Here is a 19134-nt window from a genome sequence, read left to right as displayed (position 1 = left end):
TAAAAGCTCAAGTTCATCACCCTTAACTCTTTCCACTCAGCGTGGCTAATAATCACTCAGCGAGCACCTCCTTCTCCACCATATCTCAAATCCATCCGCTTCTCTCCAACTTGCTTTTAGTTCCATAATTCAGCCAGTGTCATCTCTTGCAGAGATGTGTCCTTCCCTCTTGTCTGCTCCATTCCTTTCCATACCTCTGACGGGGTGACCTTTCCAAATGCACAAATCAAGCGCTAGAGGTTTATGAGGGCACTGTGACATAATGGCATAAGACAGTCAACTGTTTGATAGGATATCCTTTCAGAAGTAAGCACCAGGGTACAAGTATTCAGTGTCCTCACTAATGTGGTTGCCAGGGGTATATATTTTCACAACAGAATCCCATGTGCAAATTTTAACCCCCTTTGTGCTGAAGTAGGGCCTTGTGACTTTAGAAAACTCTTTACCAGCTGTTACCATCCTGCAGAACTGGAAAAGTACCCGAGGTGAGAACTTCAAGGGAGCTTATTTTCCTTAAACCCTTTCAGATATCAGTCGGTATGGATGGTGCGTGCGTGTGCGCACGCGCGTGTAAGACAGAGAGCTGCTTCTCCTGGAACTCCTTCTAAACTTAGCTCAGATAAGCGCAGCCCCACGCCTCGGGCAGAGTAAGGTCACCAGTGACCAGCATTGACCGCTGCAAAGAGCAGAAGCTCAGCCGGGGCCTGTCCTGCCACCCAGAGCTTGACGAGAGCCCATTGCCTCCCATTGCCAAATGTTACCGAATGATTGAAACAAAATAATTCTGGGTTTATCTTAATGCACTTTAAAATAAACTAGCCATTTTTCGGTATAATCTTAAAAAGGGCTTATATAAAATGTGGCTTATTTTTTCTATTTTCTCTTTTTCCATTTGGGTGTTCTTTGTAAACTGTAGACAAAGCAGGTTTGCTCTCATTCTAAATTAACCTACCAATAAGCCCTCTCGTTGTCTGAGCAGGGCCCAGATTCCTTCCCTCCCAAACAGCTGACGCTAGGACGCAGTCAGCTAAAGAGACTAAGGCAAAGGGTTGTGGCTGCTTGTCCTTGTAGAAGGGCCTGGGGGCTTGTCTCCAGCCAAGTCTCAAAGGCAGTGAGGCTGACAGGTGTGAGGGAGATGCCGAGGTGAGCCCCTCCTCCCGCAGGGCCAGAGTCCCTTTTGAGAGCAGCCTGTGAACCGAGACGTGCCCCTTGGCAGGGCAGACTGGCAGTGGTGGGGCCCGCGTCTCCCTTCTGACGCCGACGGGTGGCCCTGCCCACGAGCCGGCCTCTCCCAGCGCCTGCTCCGGCCCCATGCACAGCCTCCGGGTTTGGGCACGGAGGGCGAGCCCAGGGCCTGTCCCCGCTCCCCAGAGGGCCCCTGTTTCTTTCGCCCAGTGCCCTCTCTAGTGCCAACCTGACTGATTTCCATCACAGTCAGAGGGAGAGAGAGCGGAGGGCAGAGAGCCCGCCGCAGCTGTGGACGGAGTGCCATGCAGAAGCGTGGGCCCCAGGAGCTGCCCCGGTTCTTAGGTCTCATGGGCTCGTGGATGGCTTTTAAAGGCAGTGTCCTGTGCGTCGGATCTTTCAGCTGAGAGTGGACAAAGTAGCGGGCAGTTTCAAGGGCGGCCCTCAGAAGTCTGGTCCCAGTGGCAAAGCCAGCACCACGGTCAGCAGAGCGGCGAGCAGCACTCCCACCAGCCGCCCAGTCAGACCGAAGTGTTCCAGGTAAATCGAGCCAGCACCGCCTTCTCTCTGCTTCCTCCCCCCCCTCGGCCGCTGCCGCAGCTCCGACTGCCAGAGGGAGCCCACGAGGCCAGGGGTAGAGAAAGTCCCACCTGCCCAGCAGAAGCCTCAGGTGCTGTCCGGGAAAGGGACCTGTGGCCTTCGAGTGGAGGCTGACCAAAGGGGACACTGCCCCTCAGCCACAGACTGGAGGGTGCTAGCCCTGGGGCAACACCTGTGGCCTCTCCTGAGGGCAGAGGACCCCGTCCAGCCTTGAGGGTCTCCCACTGCCTGGCCCACCTCCTCACCACCACCTCCCCCCAGGAGAGGCAGCGTGTCCCAGGCCAGGCCCTAGATGGAACTTCAGCTCTTCCCTGGCTCAGCTCTTGCCCGTGGTTGAACCCAGGAATTGGCCCCTGGGTGAGGGTCCCCGTGCACCCTACCTGAGCTTCTGCTCCTCTGTCATCTGAGACCTCTCTGGCCCGTTCCTGCTGCCTCGGGCACAGGATCTAACTGTGCAGCTGGAATGCAACCCTGGAGGACTCTGCCCCCTCGGGGTTCCCTTGGCTCCACTTTAAGCCAGAAATGTTCTTGCTGGAAGGTTCCAAATGGTGATGCAGGCCTGCTGACAACCCCTCAGCCAAGTGGCTCGACCCTCCCCAGGTCTGCATGAGGGACGGGCACCTTGGGACAGGAGCCTGGTCATCCTGTCACTGCCCAGAGCTCGGGCCTGCCTGCAAAGCAAGGAGCAGAGCAAGGGCTGCACTGTGGGAAGGGTGTGGGGCACCTGTGATTATGATCCCACCTTCTCGAGGCCAGCTCTCCCTTGACCCCACCCTCAGCCCAAATCAACCAGGATCGCCACAGAAGGAGGAGTCCAGGAGTTAACCCGGACCTCCCAAGGCAGTGTCCCTTTATACAGAGAGGAGTGCCTCGCCCAAGCTTAGCCTGGTTGTCCCTGACCTACAGTCCTTGTCCCCTGCCCCCTCCTTCCTTCCTCCTGTCCCTGCCCTGGCCCTTGCCCATCCTTACGCCTCACGTCAGCCCTGGAAAGTAGACTTTCCTAAGTGGACCTTAATGGTCGTGATGCTGAAAAGGATTCTTGGTCAAATAAGTTTGTGAAACACTGGTTAGAGTAATTCACTTTCTTTGTCTTGCAGGACTTATCAGAGTCTTTATTATACTAATGAGGACTGTGAATTTCTAGGAGGTAGGCAAAGCATACCTTGTTTCCCAAACTGATTTGTCCACAGAACTCTTTTTTTTTCCTACTGAGTATTTCACGAGCCTAGAATGCCGCAGAGCACACGTTGGGTAATTTGCCATAAGGAACTGAAACATTGCCAGCCCCATTTTCCGGATGGGTAGGCTGAGGCCCAGAGAACTTGATGGACTTGTCTCATCCACAGCCATGCACAGGTTTGTTCTTGCCCTCGATAAGCGCAATGAAGACAGACCTTGTAGATCTCTTGCAAGCACTCACTCTCCCTCTCCCCACCCTGCATTTCATGGCTGTTGCATTTTGAGCAGGTGGTTGATGCCAGGCTGGGTTCTCCCCACCAGCGGGGCTCTTGTCTACCCTGTATCCCTGGCTTGGCTTTAAACAGACAAAGGTTGTGTCCTGAAGTTGTGTTTGCTGGCTGGAATGGCAGCTCCCAGGAGAAAACCATTTCCCAGGGTCTCGGTCATCTGAGAACACCTACAGGGCACCCCGCAGAGGGCTAGGGGCCACCCCCGGAGATGCCTGTGAGGGCGAATGGCAGGCTGGGCTCCTGGGACATGCCCAGTGTGGGGGAGAATGACCCAGCCGGCCTGTGACTTTCTTCTCTCCTGCAGGACATGCTGCCCATGCCAGGAGATCCAACCCAGGGGACTGGCAACTATAACATCGAGGACTTCGCCGACCTGGGCATGTTCCCACCGTTTTCCGAGTAGCTGCGGGCACAGGGAACCTCCCGCTGTGCGGTGCCCCCCGTGCTGTGACGTCAGCGCCAGTGTGGGCGGGGCCCTGCCCGGCCGCAGGAGCGCCCAGCAGAAGGCACCTCACCCCCTGTCCCGATAGGCACATCATTGTCCGACTAACCCGTGGCGGTGGCCACACTGACGCTGGCCACCGGCCCTGGTGGACGTTTAGGATTTGCATATTTATTCCATTGTACCTGTGTGTGCTTGGGAGGGGAGCATATCAGGCCCATAACGTGTGGTTGTGAATTATCTCTTAATAGACAGCTTACACCCTAAGCAGTTCCATGAAGCCCAGCGTGACCAGACAGCAATCATTCGCCTGCCCAGAAAGCTAAAATGGGATTTCTTCATGCCTTGAACTTCTGCCGGATGGGTGGAGCTCAGGGGTCTTGGGGAAAGTGGCGCACAGGACGTGCGGCCTTTGTCTGCAAGCTGGTCGGGAGCAGAGGGCACAGCAGCAGAGGACACTGGCTCCCTGCCACTCAGCTAACTGTCAGTGCATCCGTGGTACGTGCTGTGGGACATGCTCGTGCAGTGGGACATGAACTCCCCGTCCTAGTGGATGTGCTGTGCCTTGTGTCTGTCGTGTTGGCCAGAGTGGGTGAATAGAACCCAGAGTGTACAGTGAGTTTAAGAACCCAGGTGGGGGACCCCATGCCCGACTTCCACAGCACCCTGGCCGGAGGGTGCTTGCAGCCCTGTTGACCTTGGCCTCGGGTCTGGGAGCCGGGCTGACCTCTGCAGGCTGGCACTCCCACATCTCCAGGGCTCGTGGCTGGGTACCTGCTCATTTCAGCAGGTCAGTTCTTTGGTCCAAGCCACCTGATGTCGATTCAGGGCCTCCTCGAGAAAGAGAGAAGCCAGCCCCTTCCTCCTGCAGGAACCCCCTGGAAAGTCTCACCTTTCTCTTACTTGGGCTGAAGAGCTTCAATTCCTGATTACATGTGGGTATTTCACATCCTCCGTCCATTGGTGAGAGGCAGGCCTTGTCCCCACTCAGCGCTGCAGGAAGGTCACCTTCCGTCCCGTCCTGAGTGGTCGAGGCCTGGGCCCTTCTGGAGACGCGTGGATGGGGTGTGCAGTGGGACCCAGGCCCCTCGTGTCCTCTCTGCCGTGCTGGCTGTGTTTGACCGGGACCATGTTCAGTGGCGCTGGAGGTGGTTATGGACCAGCCCCACGTGTGGAGAGGAAATCTTTTCTTCCGAGATGCCTGGGTCTTTCTTCAGCCTGACCAGGGAACAAGGGTCCCTCAGGAAGGAGTGCAGGTCTGTGGGGCAGCAGACTTGGGCTCCAATTTTGCTTCCAGTTCTGGTTCTGCCACATGCTCAAGGCAGTGGGGTGGGGAGTCAGGAGGGGCTTGAATTCCTTTGGTGACCTCAAAACCTGACTTCTAAGAGCCTTCTGTATGGCTGATCTCTGAGCCATGGCCCCTGGCTTGCTGGGTTGAAGACTCCATTCCCTACTCCCTGTGCCCCCGCCCACGCCCTTTGCACTTGGTGAAGGCTCTCTCTGCCTCTCTGGTTTTCTTCTTTCCGTCACAGCCAGCCTCCCATTTCCCATCAACATCCCATGAACCCCTGTTGGAAGGAAGCTAAATGGGGCTGCCTCAGGGCAGGCTGAAGGAACCTGCCTACCTGGGAGGCCCCCGTGCCCCTCCTGGTCCCTCCAGGCCGACCCTACCAGGCACTACCCTTGTGCTGAAAACACTGAAACAGCCACTGTACCCTCCCATGGATTCTAGAGGGCCGTGGAGAGTGGATTTATTCTAGACTCCCTGAGTGCAGAGTGAGCCAGCTTGCAGGCAGAGCCCTGGGAGAGTGTTTGCTTTGAGCTCTTGAGATCCCTGCATTAAATCCAAGCCCCGTCTGCATCCAGAGGCATGCGGGTGGGGATGCCCTGTGTCGGGCACGGCCGGGCGGCTTCACCCAGAGAAGGCCGACATTGCTCTGTAGCACGCCTCTGCCTGGTGGCCCGGTTTGTGATTACAGCTCCTTGACTGTATATTAACATTGATTTTGCAGGTTTTAGAGTTGTTTTAATCCTTTTGTATATAATGCTGATTGGCCCTGAGTTTAAATGCACATGGTCGGAAGCCTTTTTTGCTTCTGAGGAGATGGTGAGTGGCTGCACATCCTAACAGTGCAGGGCCCAGCTGGCCTGCCCTGGCCTGCCCTGGCCTGCCCGAGCGGCCCTGCCCGAGCCCCCTCTGCCATCAGCAGCCTGGAGACTGTGCCAGGCCTGGACATGATTATCTCCAAACAAAAGGCACAGAAATCACTGTCGGATTGAAGAAAGGTCTGTCATGAGGTGAAAACAGACTTTTTATGGCTTTAAGGCTATGAGTTAGGAAGATTAAGGAGTTTTACGTTTGTTTTTCCCTTATTTTTGGAAGTTGGCGGCTTGACTTAGGTGCGTTGAGTGAGTGCGTTTCCTGGACCCTGCCTCGCCTCCAGGCCTATGCTGAGCACTGACGGGGCCAAAGAATCATGAGAAGATCCTGGCTCCCAATGACCTTTTGTCTGTTGCTCTCACTCAAACAGGGCTTTAGTTTGCCAACTCAGTCCTGGTCCTGGAAAGTGAGGGTTCAGGGGTGACAAACCCAGACATACTGAGGAGCAGCCTAATAAACAGTCCCTCCCAGCTTTGTCCTGGGAGCACCAGTGGGGAACCTGACTGGCTTGTGTTCCACGCCTTTACTATTCCCCACTCCACTTTTGGGTTGTGATTCTAAGAAGCCGTCATGTGGCCAGTGAGAAAATTGGGGGGGAGGAGAGGAAGCCCAGGACTGGGAGACTCCCACACCCAGAGATTCTCTCACCACGTATCGGGACACATCGGAGGAAGAATTAAACCTGGGGGTTTGCGAAAGTACCTCCCATGTCAGTCCTGCCCAGCCTTAGAAGCCAGAATGCTCAGGGACCTTGTTGTCTGCTTGTCCTTTGGTCAGCCCAGCCCAGACACCTCTCTTGTTGGACATGGAGTCAGAGCTGGATTGGAAAGTCGAGGTACTTAGAGCTGCTTTGCCTCTGTGGCTCACGTCCTCATTCCACCTTGTTTCAATACTAGACTTTCCTTGGCTTTCTTCAGGCTATTCAGGCAGATCTCCATGGAAGAGGGTCAAGTAGAGGCTACCTGAGCCATGGGCCAGAGCACAAAAGCAGCCGCACTGGGACCCAACCAAGACAGGCTGAGGATGGTTTGATAACACTCTAGCTAAATGTCACTCCCTATGGGTCTTGCTTTTAGTTTTGGTTTCAGGAAGGGATGGAGCCATCACAAAGAGCCGCATTCTTCTCTATTTTCCAATGTATCAAATTCAACTCTTTTTTTTATTTCATGAATACCTGTTGCAGATAGTGAGAGGATCCTCATAGTTAATGAAACTTAACACTGCGGAATTTAAATCTTCCATGTGTTACTGGATTGGCCACACTTGGAGAGGCCAGGGCTGCCCCTAGCCTCAGCCACCACATGAGGCCGGTGGGGCCCTCAGCAATTGCAGAGGAGGCAACCTTCGCATCTCTAAGTCCACCGGCTCCATAGCCGTTATCATCTGTCACATGAGCAAGAACAAGCCGTTACCTAAAGCTTTGGTCAATAAAGGTCAGGCTAGAGGCACTCCTTGTGTTGCCGGGAAGTAAGGCTTAGTCCTTAAGTAGCTGTGTGCCGGCTTCCCGCGGGTCGTGACCACCCCCAGCTTGTGTACCGTGAGCCTCGACTGCCGAGAATCTAGGCAACTTGAGACCTGGAGAGGCACCACACAGTCATGCGGGCCGATTTTCACTTGAAGATGTGCTCAGATTTTGTGGCCAAAGCTGTGTTGACAAGCAACTGGCCAAAGCCCGTGGGGCACTGACTGTGGAAGTAGCAAAGGAAGGTTCAGGCTCTGCAAGGACAGGGCAGCTTGCTTCATGTAGCCAACTAGTTTTCCTTAAAAATCAAGAGATTTCTCAGAGAGGCTTCGGTGGGAAATCTTAAGCACTTAATTATTTCTCTTTTAACCTTTCTTATGGATGTGAACCGTGCTGTGGATAAATCATGATTTGTATTTCTTGAATGGTCTCTATGACTAACAGTTATTACGTCAATTGTGTATATGTGTAACTAATGTAACTGCCTTTTAAATTTTCATTACAATAAAAATGACTTTGGTCTCAACAATGATTAGTCCAGGCCAGCTTTGTAATTGAACAGTTTGTGGAGTTTGTCCCTTGGAGTTTGGGATATAGCCTCATCTTAAGGACTGTACCATGTCACAGCCGGTAAAGGATACAGAGTGCGTGTGTGCTAAAGTGATCATTTAAGGGATTCTAAGCTACGTTGGATTAAAGAAAATTAAAGCTAACATTTCTTGAGATTTGTTGGGCAAGGCTTTCCACAAGCTTCTTTGCCAGTGTTAATCATTATAAGCCTCTGTTGTGTGCTTGTTATTCCTAGTTTAGGTATGGAGAAACAAACTCAGAGAAGTTAAGTAACTTATCTAAGAACACACAGGAAGGAAGTAGCAGAATGAGAATTTGACTGAAAAACCTGTATGTTGTCCTCTTCAAGCATTCTTCTTTTTTAATTCTTCCAAAATTAAGTTAGTATTTAAAGTGGTCAAACTTCCAGTAAATACTTATTAATCCTAATCTTTCTCTGTAGGAAAAGGACTATGTGCGCTCCAGCAAATTGAAGACTAAAATCACTTAAAAACCTTTTCCGTCCAATGCCTAACGTTTGCTATTTTGTTTGCAGTTTTTGTGAGGTATTATTGACACAAAATAAACTTCACATATTTAAAGTACATATAGGAGAAAATCTTTGCAACCTTGAATTAGGCATAGATTTCTTAGCTATCACACCAAAAGTATGATCCATAAGAGAAAAAATGGATAAATTGGACTTCATAAAATTATAAACATTTGCTTTTCAAAAGATAATGTCAAGAAGATGAAAAGATAAACCACCGACTGCGAGAAAACATCTGCAAATCATATCTGACAAAGGACTGGCATACAAAATAGGTAAAGAACTCTTACAACTTAAGGTAAATAACTCAGAACAAAATAGGAAAAAAAATACAAAACAGACATTTTACCAAAGGTAAATGGATGTCACATAAGCACATTGAAAAATGGTCAGCATCGTTAGTCACCAGGGAAATGCAAATTAAAACCGCAATGCAGACCACTACACGTCTATTAGAATTGCTAAAGTTTTAAAAGACTGACCATAGCAAGTGTTGTTTGGGATATGAAGCAGCTAGGACCCTCATTCATGCAAAAGCTTGCAACGAGTTTTCAAAACCGTTTGGCAGTTTCTTATAGAGTTAAGCATAATAGTCACCATATGAGCCAGTCTCTCCAGACATAGGTGTTTACCCCAGAGAAATGAAACCATATCTGCACACAAATGTTTGAACAGGAATACTCATTACAGCTTTATATGAAATAGCCAGAAATTAGAAACAACCTAAACGTCCACCACTTAGTTCATGTATAAACTAATTGTGGCATATCCACACAACTGAATACAACTGAGCAATGAAAAGGAAGAAAGTACTGGTAAGGGAATAAATAAGTAGATCTCCAAGACTTGATGCTGAGCGAAAGAAGCCAGGCACAAACATGTTACTCCATTTATATGAAACTCTGAAAGAGACACTGCCAATCAATAATGAGAGCAAGCAGGCCAGGGGCTGCCTGGAGCCAAATTCAGGGGAGACAGAAGGGAACTTTCTGAGGGGAGGGGAGGGTTCTACATCTTGATTGTGCGGTGGTCACAAAAGTGTTAACAAATGACCAAACATTGAATTGTTCACTTAAAGTGGTTAATTACATGATGTGCTTAAATATAATAAAAACAAGCACAGCAGAATTTATTATGGAATTTGATAAGGGGATCCCATATTTCCTGTGGGAGAGAGAAAAATACTAGTCAATAAATGTTGTTAAATAAAAAAAAGAAGGCAGGGGGAGAGAAGGAGAAAGGAAGCATTCCCCCTTGTAGGTATCAGTACGCTATCTCAACTGTGGGTTGGCGTGGAGGCAGAGCAATGGAATACAAAAGAGAACCTAGAAATACAGTCGGGAAGGAGATTATTGTTTGGGAGACTCAGCGTTATAAATCATGGGGATCATGGATTTTGCAATAAATGATGCTGGTTGGGGTAGCACGTGCGAAAAGAAATAATTACATCCATATTTTCCAGCAAGCACAAAAACGTGCATTCTAGATGGATGAAAACATCATAACATTAAAAGCAATACATGTAAAACAATTATAAAAGAATCAAAATATGTTTGTGACATTAAATCAAGGAAGGGTTTTGTAGATCAGACACAAACACCCCAAACCATAAAGTAAAATATTGATGTTTGAACCCTTGAAAAAAAATTGTTTTAAGAGGAAATTCCATGGGCGATGGCAGAGTAGGGAGCCCCAGGACTCATTCCTCCTTCGAAACAGCTGGTGAGGTTGCAGGAACTGCCCGGAGCAGCTGCTCTGGGGCTCTGGAGGAGAAGAACCCTGCACAGAGAGAGGCTGAGAATCTGCAGTGAGGAATTGGGACTACCTCACTCCATGGGCTCTGGCACCCTGCCCCGCTCTCGAGGACCGCCCCAGGCTGCGATCCCTGGCTAGCCCCCACGGACAGAAAGGGACACACAATTCTGCTCCCCAAGAGTGGGGGAGGAGGGTGCAGCTGAGCATTGGACGTAGCATTTGGCTGGCGAACTCAGATTTCTGGATTCCAACTCTGGGTGACAGTTTCTAGCTGTGCTGGACCAGCTTTAGCCGCAGTTTTAACCCGGCCAGGGACAGGTGCGGAGATATGGAGGGCACAGCCGGCCCCTTAGGGCTGTGGGGAAGAGTTGCTGAAGGGTGCTGGGCAGGTAGGAAAGCACCGCTTTGGGGAGCCATCAAAAAGGCTTTTGGCATCTTTCCTGACCCTCTCCCCAGAGCTCGTTGGGGCTGGTCTGTACCCCTTCATGGACCCCTGGCCCTCTTTTGGGTGGGAAATACTGATTTGGGGACGTCGTCTCTGGAGTGACCTTCCCTGCCAGAATTTGTCCTCAAGGAAAAAGCAGCTAAGAGGAAACAAAAAGACTATTAAAAAGAAAAAGAAAATACAGAGGCAAAACTTAAACGAACAGATGGAGATTCCTGGAGAAGGAACAGAGGAAAGGAAGCTTTCTCCTGGGGATGAAACAACAGAAACTGAGGGACTAGAAGAGGTTAAAAATACACTAGAGGCATAAAACAGTAGATTTGAACAGGCAGAAGAATCAGTGACTAGGAAACAAGACAACTGAAATCTTACAGACTGGAGAAAAGAATGGAAAGGTTTGAGCAGGTCTCAGGGATGTGAGTGACATCATGAAGCACAAACATACGGGTCACGGTGTCACAGAAAGAAAAGAGAAGGCAAAGGGCAGAAAGAACATTTGAGGAACTGACCAGAAGTTTCCCAACTCTTATGGAAGTCTTAAATGTACATGTCCAAGAAGCATAACGAACACCAAACAGAATCAATCCTAACAGGCCTACTCTAAGACACATACTGTCCGATGCCAAAGAGAAAGAATCCTGAAAGCAGCAAGAGAAAAGCGATTCATTACATACATAGGAAGGACAAGAAGACTAAGCTTCAATTCCTCATCAGAAACTTGGGAGGCAAGAAGGCAGTGGTATGATATATTTAAGCTACTGAAAGAGGAAAACTGTCACCAAGAATTCTTTATCAGGCAAAACTGGCCTTCAAAAAATGTAGGAGATGCAGATATTCCCAGATAAAAAGAAATTCAAGTTTGTTAACAAGAGAGCCGCCCTATAAGAAATGTTAAAGGGAGCTGTGCAAGCTGAACAGAAAAGACAGGAGAGATAGGCTTTGAGTAGAGTGTAGAAGTGAAGATTATCAGTAGGGGTAACTGAAAGGGTTAAAAAGAGAGAGAGAGAGAGACAAGAATAAGACATGACACATAAAAACCAAAGGATAAAAGGGTTCAAGTAGGTACTACCTTTATAGTAATAACATTAAACTCCCCCATCAAAAGACACGGCTTGGCAGAATGAATGAAGAGGTATGACCCAGCAATATCCTGTCAACGAGAGATTCACCTCAGGCCCGATGACACAAATAGGCTGAAAGCAAAAGGCTGGGAAAAGATAGTCCATGCAAAGAGTAACCACGAAAGAGCTGGGCGAGCTATGCCAACACCAGACAGAACAGACTAAGTGCCAAACTGTCGTAAGTTGGATAACACAATTGACATGGTGGGAAAGGGGGTGTCTTTTTCGCTTGCTGGTGGGAGATAGTGCAGATGCCTTGGAGTGTCCCGGACAATATCCGGTGATGCCCAAGGGGTATTTTCTTATGACTCAGCCACTCCAATTCCAGACATCTGTCCTAGAAGAGCTCCGAGTGTGCACGAGAACACAGTGAGAGCATATGTGTGGAGCTGTCCATAGTGGTGAGAAAGTAGGAAATGATCAAAGTATCCTGAGTAGAGAAATGAAAAAACTATGGTTTAGTCACACAAAGGAATATATTGCAAGATTAAAATAATCTTGTCACGGCATGTAAAATATCTAAAATTATAATATTGAATTTAAAATGCTGTGTATATTTTTATAACTCAAAGCAATCACATATTTTGTAACTAAGTAGATATGCAGCAAAAGTAAAAAAAAAAACAATGTATGGACTGATGCATACAGTTCTAAACAGTGGTTACCTTTAGAGAGGGGGAAGAGATGAAACAGTAACTTGTAGGCTTGAATTCTTTAAAGTAGGTTAAGAAAGGGAAAGAGAGTTGTTGATTTTTTTAAAAGGGAAGAAAAATGTATTGAAAACAATTATAGCAAAATGCTGAACAGCTGTTTTCTCTCAACAATGAGTATATAGGCTCCTCCCATATTTTTCTTAAATTTGCTGTATAATGGAAATATAAAATAATTAAACATAAATCAGCGCATAAGAAAATGAATACTTCATCTCATAAGTAGTTAGGGAAATGCAAATTAAAGTAAAATGAAATGACATATTGTAGCCAATAAATCACAAAAGAATGATTATACCTACACAGATAACAATGTATATGAAAAAAATTTATAACATAATTTTGGTACAAATGCAAAATTTTACAACTTACTTTGAGAGTAATGTGGCAATGTTTACCACATTTAAAACAATTTTTTATTGTGAAATATACAAAAAAGCAATAAATCTCCAAGTACATTTTAACAATGAGTTACAGAACAGATTTTAAAGTTTGGTATGGGTTACTGTTCTAGTTTGCTAGGTGCCAGAATGCAACACACCAGAGACGGATTGGCTTTTAATAAAAGGAGATTTATTTTGTCGGTTTTTCAGAGAAAAGGCAGCTAACTTTCCACTGAGGTTCTTTCTTACGTGGAAGGCACAGGATGGTCTCTGCTGGTCTTCTTTCCAGGCCCCTGGGTTCCAACAACTTTCCCCAGGGTGACTTCTTTCTGCATCTCCAAAGGCCTGGGCTGAGCTGCGAGTGCTGAGATGAGGGATGCCAAGCTGCTAGGCTGTGCTACATTGCGTTCTCTCATTTAAGCACCAGCCAATTAAGTCAAAAGTCATTCATTGCAGCAGACACGCCTCCTAGCTGACTGCAGATGTAATTGGCAACAGATGAGGTTCACGGTACCATTGGCTTATGTCCGCAGCAACAGAACTAGGTATGCTCACCTGGCCAAGTTGACAACTGAATCTAACTAACACAGTTACAGTTCCATGATTATTTGTTTTTTCTTCTAGCTCCTCCAAGACACTGGAGACCCAACACAAATATCAATATAATCATTCAGCAGTCATACTCATTTATTAAATCCTATCTTCTCTGCTATACTCCTCCTTCTCTTTAAATAACATATACATAAAAGCAATAAATTTCAAAGTACATTGCAACAATTAGTTGTTTGACAGATTTCAGCATTTGGTATGGGTCTGTTACAATTTTTTAAGGGCATATCATAGACTCAGCTCTCCCACTTATAAAGACCCATCCTAGCGAAATAAAACATGGCTATTATATAAGGAAATTTATGGCAGCAATTTTTTGTAGTTGGGAAAATTCTAAATGAAAGCAAAGCCCTATGGTAGAGGAACAGATGAATAAATTGGAGTACAACCGTATTGTTAAATATGTCACTTATTATCTCAATATATATTGTTAACAGATAAAAGCAATAATCAGAAAAGTATAAAAATGTGAATCTGTTTTGATAAAACAATAGCAAAAACATGCTAGGTAGGTTCATTTCTGAGTATGCGATAGAAAGATGGATGGATGGATGGATAGATAAAATGTATAAAATATTAACATTAGGCTGCATTTGGAGGGGAAAGAATGGAAGGAGTATGGAACTGGAGAGTATGCAAAAATGAAAATAAAAACATTAAGTATAATGTTAATAATAATACATAAAATTATTTATATGTGCATTCATATGGAGTGGAGATACAGGAAAATAAAATGATCACCTGCCATACAGAAGACTTGGGTTCAATTCCCAACCCATGCACCCCCAAAAAACAGATATATAAAAATAGCTTAATGTCAATTTCAATAGGATGGAATCTAGGGAAATCTTCTTTGCATTGTTGTAATTTTTCATACAATTTTTACAAAGAACATGTATTATTTATAAAACCATTTTTAAAAAGTAATAAAAAGCAAATGCCCATCAGAGTAAAAAGAATATAATGGTTAGCAGCCATATCTTGAAGTGCGAGGCAAGCGACGCAGGCGCCGAGACCCAAAGGGCCGTAGGAGAGAAGCCCATCCACTGCACCGTGCGACGGGGCGCGCTTCCTGGCTGAGCAAACCTAAGTCGGAGAGGAAGGTCCAAGAACTGCAGGGCGGGGTAGAGGTAGAAAGAATGCTGACCGAAAGCCAAAGGCTTGTCACAACCTGAGCTACTCAATTACCCGCGGTCTCTCTTTAATCCTCAAAAAAAGCAACTAAACAAAAATATACCCTTCTCATAAATGGAATAATATTCATTTTCTCCTGAGTTTGCCATTAACATATGCTACTCGTTTTAAAAGTGGGGAGTATAGAAAAGTGCTAAGAAGGAAGCGATTTTATTCTGAGTTGTACGTGTTGACGAATCGGCCACAGATGGGCCTTGTGTGTGGGATGAGGGGGATGAGGTTGAGCTGGGGCCGAAGGGAACCCTGTACCCACTCAGGACTCAGAAATCGGAATGCAGCCACCAGGAGAACCGCGTCTTCTTGAGTGCCACGTTAGCTTCCTACTCGCCCCAGTCTTCCCTCCTTGAGAGTGGTGAGAGCATCAGCTGCTCAGACTCCACTGAGAGAAAAATAAGGTTTTTGTGCCAGTTTGAAAGGATTATGTACCCTCGAAAAGCTATGTTTCAGTCCTGATCCAGCTCGTGGAGTCAGCGTTTCTTTTAAGCCCTATCCAGCACTGTAGGTTGGAAACGTGATTAAATTATCTCCAGCGTGCTGTGACTCACCCAATTGTGGGTATTAACTCTGAATAGAGGGAGATGTGACGCCACCCATTCCACCATGGTCTTGATAAATTTACTGGGATCCTTTAAAAGAGGAAACATTTTTGGAGAGAGTGACAGTGCCACCAGAACCACAAGAGCCCACGCAGCCAGAGACCCTTGCAGGTGAAGAAGGAAAACGTCCCTCGCAGAGCTTCATGAAACAAGAAGCCTGGAGAGAAAGCTAGCACATGTTGCCCTGTTTGCTGCGTGAGAGAATGTGGCAGTTGAGAGAGAAACCCTGAATGTCATCAGCCTTCTTAAATCAAGGTGTCTCTCCCTGGATGCCTTAGCTTCGACATTTCTATAGCCTTGCCTTAATTGGGACATTTTCGCAGCTTTAAAACTGTAAACTTGCAACTTAATAAATTCCCCCTTTTAAAAGCTATCCTGTTTCTGGTATATCACATTCTGACAGCTAGCAAACTAGAACACTTATCTTCTCTGTTACCATTTTGAAGATTGACGGTCATGAACCTATTTCTCCCACGAACCCTCTCCAACATGCTCTTATAGTAAATGCTTGTTTTAGCCCCTCCTACCTCAATGCACAGAGCTGGGAGACCCAGGCGCCATCCATACGGACACCCCATCTCCTAGGGGAGAGAAATCCAGCAGAATACGATGTGCCAGAGAGTGCTAAGGATAGGAGTAAGCAGCCTCCTTCTCTGTATTAGGGTTCTGCAGAGAAACAAAATCAACAGTATATATAAGCCTGGAATAAGCACTAAAGGAACTAGGAGATTTTGCCTCAGCAGAGAGGGGGCAGGGCTGATGGAAAAATGAAAACAGGCTTTTTGAGTTGGACAGCACAAAATACTGGAAAAGGGCTGGACTCCAAGTAAAGGAGGCACCTAGAGCCTGGAGATTTATACAGCTGCATACCAACGTGAGCTCTTGATTGACAAACCTGAGAAGCAGGGGTCCAGCTCTGAAAAGCCTACTTCTTCTCCTCCTTAACAAATCATTAATAGAACTGCAAGCACTCTCAGGCTCCTTTTATCCAGGGTATAGAGAGATGAGTGAAAAATGTGTGTCCTCGTTTGCAAGCTGCCAAAATGCAATATACCAGAAACAGAACAGCTTTTAAAAAGGGGATTAACTAAGTTGCAAGTATACAGTTCTAAGGCCTTGAAAATGTCCAAATTAAGGAAAGGCTATGAAAATGTTCAAATTAAGGTACCAACAAGAGGTGACCTTTACTCAAGAAAAGCCAATGAAGTTCAGGGTTTCTCTCTCAGCTGGAAAGGCACATGGCGACATCTGCTAGCTTTCTGCCCTGGCTTCTTGTTTCATGAAGTTCCCACGGGGGCATTTTTTTCCTTCATCTCCAAAGGTTTCTGGGGGCATGGGCTCTAACGCTTTTTCCTAAATACGGTTTCCTCTTAAAGGGCTCCAGTAAGCAACCCCACCTTGAATGGTGGACACACAGCTCCATGGAAACCATCTAATAAAAATTTACTACCCACAGTTGAGTGTGTCACATCCCCATGGGCACAATAAAAGAGCTCCCACCCAGCAGTATTGAGTGAGAATTAAATAACTTGGCTTTTCTGGGGTACACAACAGATTCAAACTGGCGCATTCCACCCTTTGGGCCCCCAAAGACATATTCTTTCCAAATGCAAAATACATTCATTCAATAACAATATCAGAAGGCCTTAAACCATTTCAGAAACAATACAAATACAATATAAAGTCAGAAACAGTACAAAATCTCATCAAGTAGTGACTGATTGTATAAAATGAAAAATGTTTTTGCATAAGGAAGAACAAAGGAATGCCAGCATTGCAGAGTGTTGAAAACAGATGGTCATTCATATTTTAAAACTTCAACTTCAGTGTGAGACTAAAGCGAGAAATGTTTATTTGGTACAAATTTATATTTTGACTAGTGCATTTTCTAATTTAACTTACATGGACAGTTTAATTGAACACCATAGGTATATGGAACCTTGAATAGGACATGAGGTTTTGTAGCTTTGTCCAGCTTAGTGTGATGCCCTGATAAATCCCAGAGTGATTTGAACAGTGAATAAAGAAGTATTTGCAAAGTCCACTTGGGGGAATGGCACGAAAAGGGGAAAATTCAACTTCCCCATTTGGAGAATTCCTGATACTCTCACAAGCAGTGGGGACAACCAAATCAGTAGGCTGAGCCCTCAATCTTGGAGGTTGCCCCTATGAAACTTATTCCTACAAAAGATAGGCTAAGCCTACTTAAAATTGGGCCTAGGATTCACCCCCAGAGAATCTCTTTTGTTGCTCAGATGTGGCTTCTCTCTCTCAGCCAACATGGCAAGGGAACTCACTCCCTTCCCCCTCTCTACATGGGACATGACGCCCAGGGGTGTAAATCTCCCTGGCAACATGGGACAGAAACCCTAGAATGAGCTGGGACTCAACCTCAAGGGATTGAGAAAACCTTCTTGACCAAAAGGGGAAGAGAAAAATGAGACAAAATAAAGTGTCAGTGGCTGAGAGATTTCAAACAGAGTCAAGGAGTTATCCTGAAAGTTATTCTTATGTATTATATAGATATTCCTTTTCAGTTCATGTTGTGAGTGGCTAAAGTAAGAAAGAAATTGTAGAGCTGTTCTCCAGTAGCCTTGTTTCTTAAAGATGATTGTATAAAGATATAACATTTACAATGTGACTGTGATTGTGAAAACTTTGTGTCTGATGTTCCCTTCATCTAGGGTATGGACAGATGAGTAAAAAATATGAATAAAAAATAGACATATAATAGGGGAACAAAGGTTAAAATATGTTGGGTAGACAGAAATACTAATGGTCAATGAGAGGGAGGGGTAAGAGGTATGGTATGTATGAGTTTTTTCTTTTTATTTCTTTTTCTGGAGTGATGCAAATGTTCTAAAAGATGATCATGGTGGTGAATATACTACTATGTGATGATATTGTGAGCCATTGATTGTATACCATGTATGGAATGTTTGTATGTTAAGAATGTTTGTGTTTGTGCGTTGTTTTGTCAATAAAAATATTTTTTAAAAATCTCATCAAAGTCAACTGCAGGCATGATCTGTCCTAAGGCAAATTTCTCCTCTGGCTCTGGACCTGTAAAGCTGAGAACAAGTTACTTGTTGCCAACATACAACAGAGGAACAGTCACAGGATACATATATGCATTTCCATGGGGAGGAATTGGGAGGAACACAGGGGTTAGCAGACCCAAGCAGTTGTGAAAACCTGCAGGGCAAACTCCTTCGATTTCCAAGTCTGAGAGTCATTTAGAAAGCAGCAGTCCCACCCTTCCCAAGGGCCTGCACAGTGGCCCACCTCTCTCTGAATGCAACCTTGCATTGGGGGATATTGCGGAGACCACCTTTTTCTCAGCTCCACCCTCTCCAAGCATCGGGGCTGCACCCGGGCTCTCTGCCATCTCCGGGGCACACGCCCAACCCCTCCCTGTGGTGGCACCCAGGCTCTCCCCAAACCCCAAGGAATGTGCTTCACCCTCTCCAAGGCCTGAGGCGGCAACGAGGTGGAAGGCCCATTCTCTGCCTTTGGGGCAAACTCACCCTCTCCAAAGTATGTGGGTGTGTCCACTTTTCTGGTCAGAATTTTCTTGATTTCAGACTTCAGCCTCCATGCTTCTGCCTCTGAAGACATATTACCTTCACTTTGTCCCTTTGAGACTTTTAATCCAGACTGGCAGTGGTTCCGTTTATTCAGATTACATATATTAAATTTATGAAATTATTCAGATTACCTATATTAAATTTATGAAATTATTCATAAATTTAAAATATGTAAATATATTTACATATATTAAATTTACATTTAATATATGTAAATGTTATATCTTTATACAATCATCTTTAAGAAACAAGGCTACTGGAGAACAGCTCTACAATTTCTTTCTTTAGCCACTCATAACATAAACTGAAAAGGAAT

General features: G+C 46.2%; 1 protein-coding gene across 8 annotated transcripts in view; it reads left to right on the top strand.

The window, feature by feature from the left end:
* The window catches only part of ARNT2 (aryl hydrocarbon receptor nuclear translocator 2), a 192400-nt gene extending 184560 nt beyond the window's left edge, over positions 1-7840 (top strand). For all 8 annotated transcript variants that reach the window (XM_077128517.1, XM_077128518.1, XM_077128516.1 and 5 more), the window contains 2 exons: positions 1589-1725; positions 3559-7840. In XM_077128517.1, the coding sequence (XP_076984632.1) occupies positions 1589-1725; positions 3559-3657 (236 nt within the window). In that variant the 3' untranslated portion in view covers positions 3658-7840. The remainder of the gene's footprint in view (positions 1-1588; positions 1726-3558) is intronic.
* Positions 7841-19134: the final 11294 nt, after the last annotated feature.

The sequence above is a fragment of the Tamandua tetradactyla genome, chromosome 14 (genome assembly GCF_023851605.1).
Source record: "Tamandua tetradactyla isolate mTamTet1 chromosome 14, mTamTet1.pri, whole genome shotgun sequence".
Classification (NCBI taxonomy): Eukaryota; Metazoa; Chordata; class Mammalia; order Pilosa; family Myrmecophagidae; genus Tamandua; species Tamandua tetradactyla.
The sequence above is the reverse complement of the archived record's forward strand: the minus strand, read 5'-3'. Positions and strand labels throughout refer to the sequence as shown.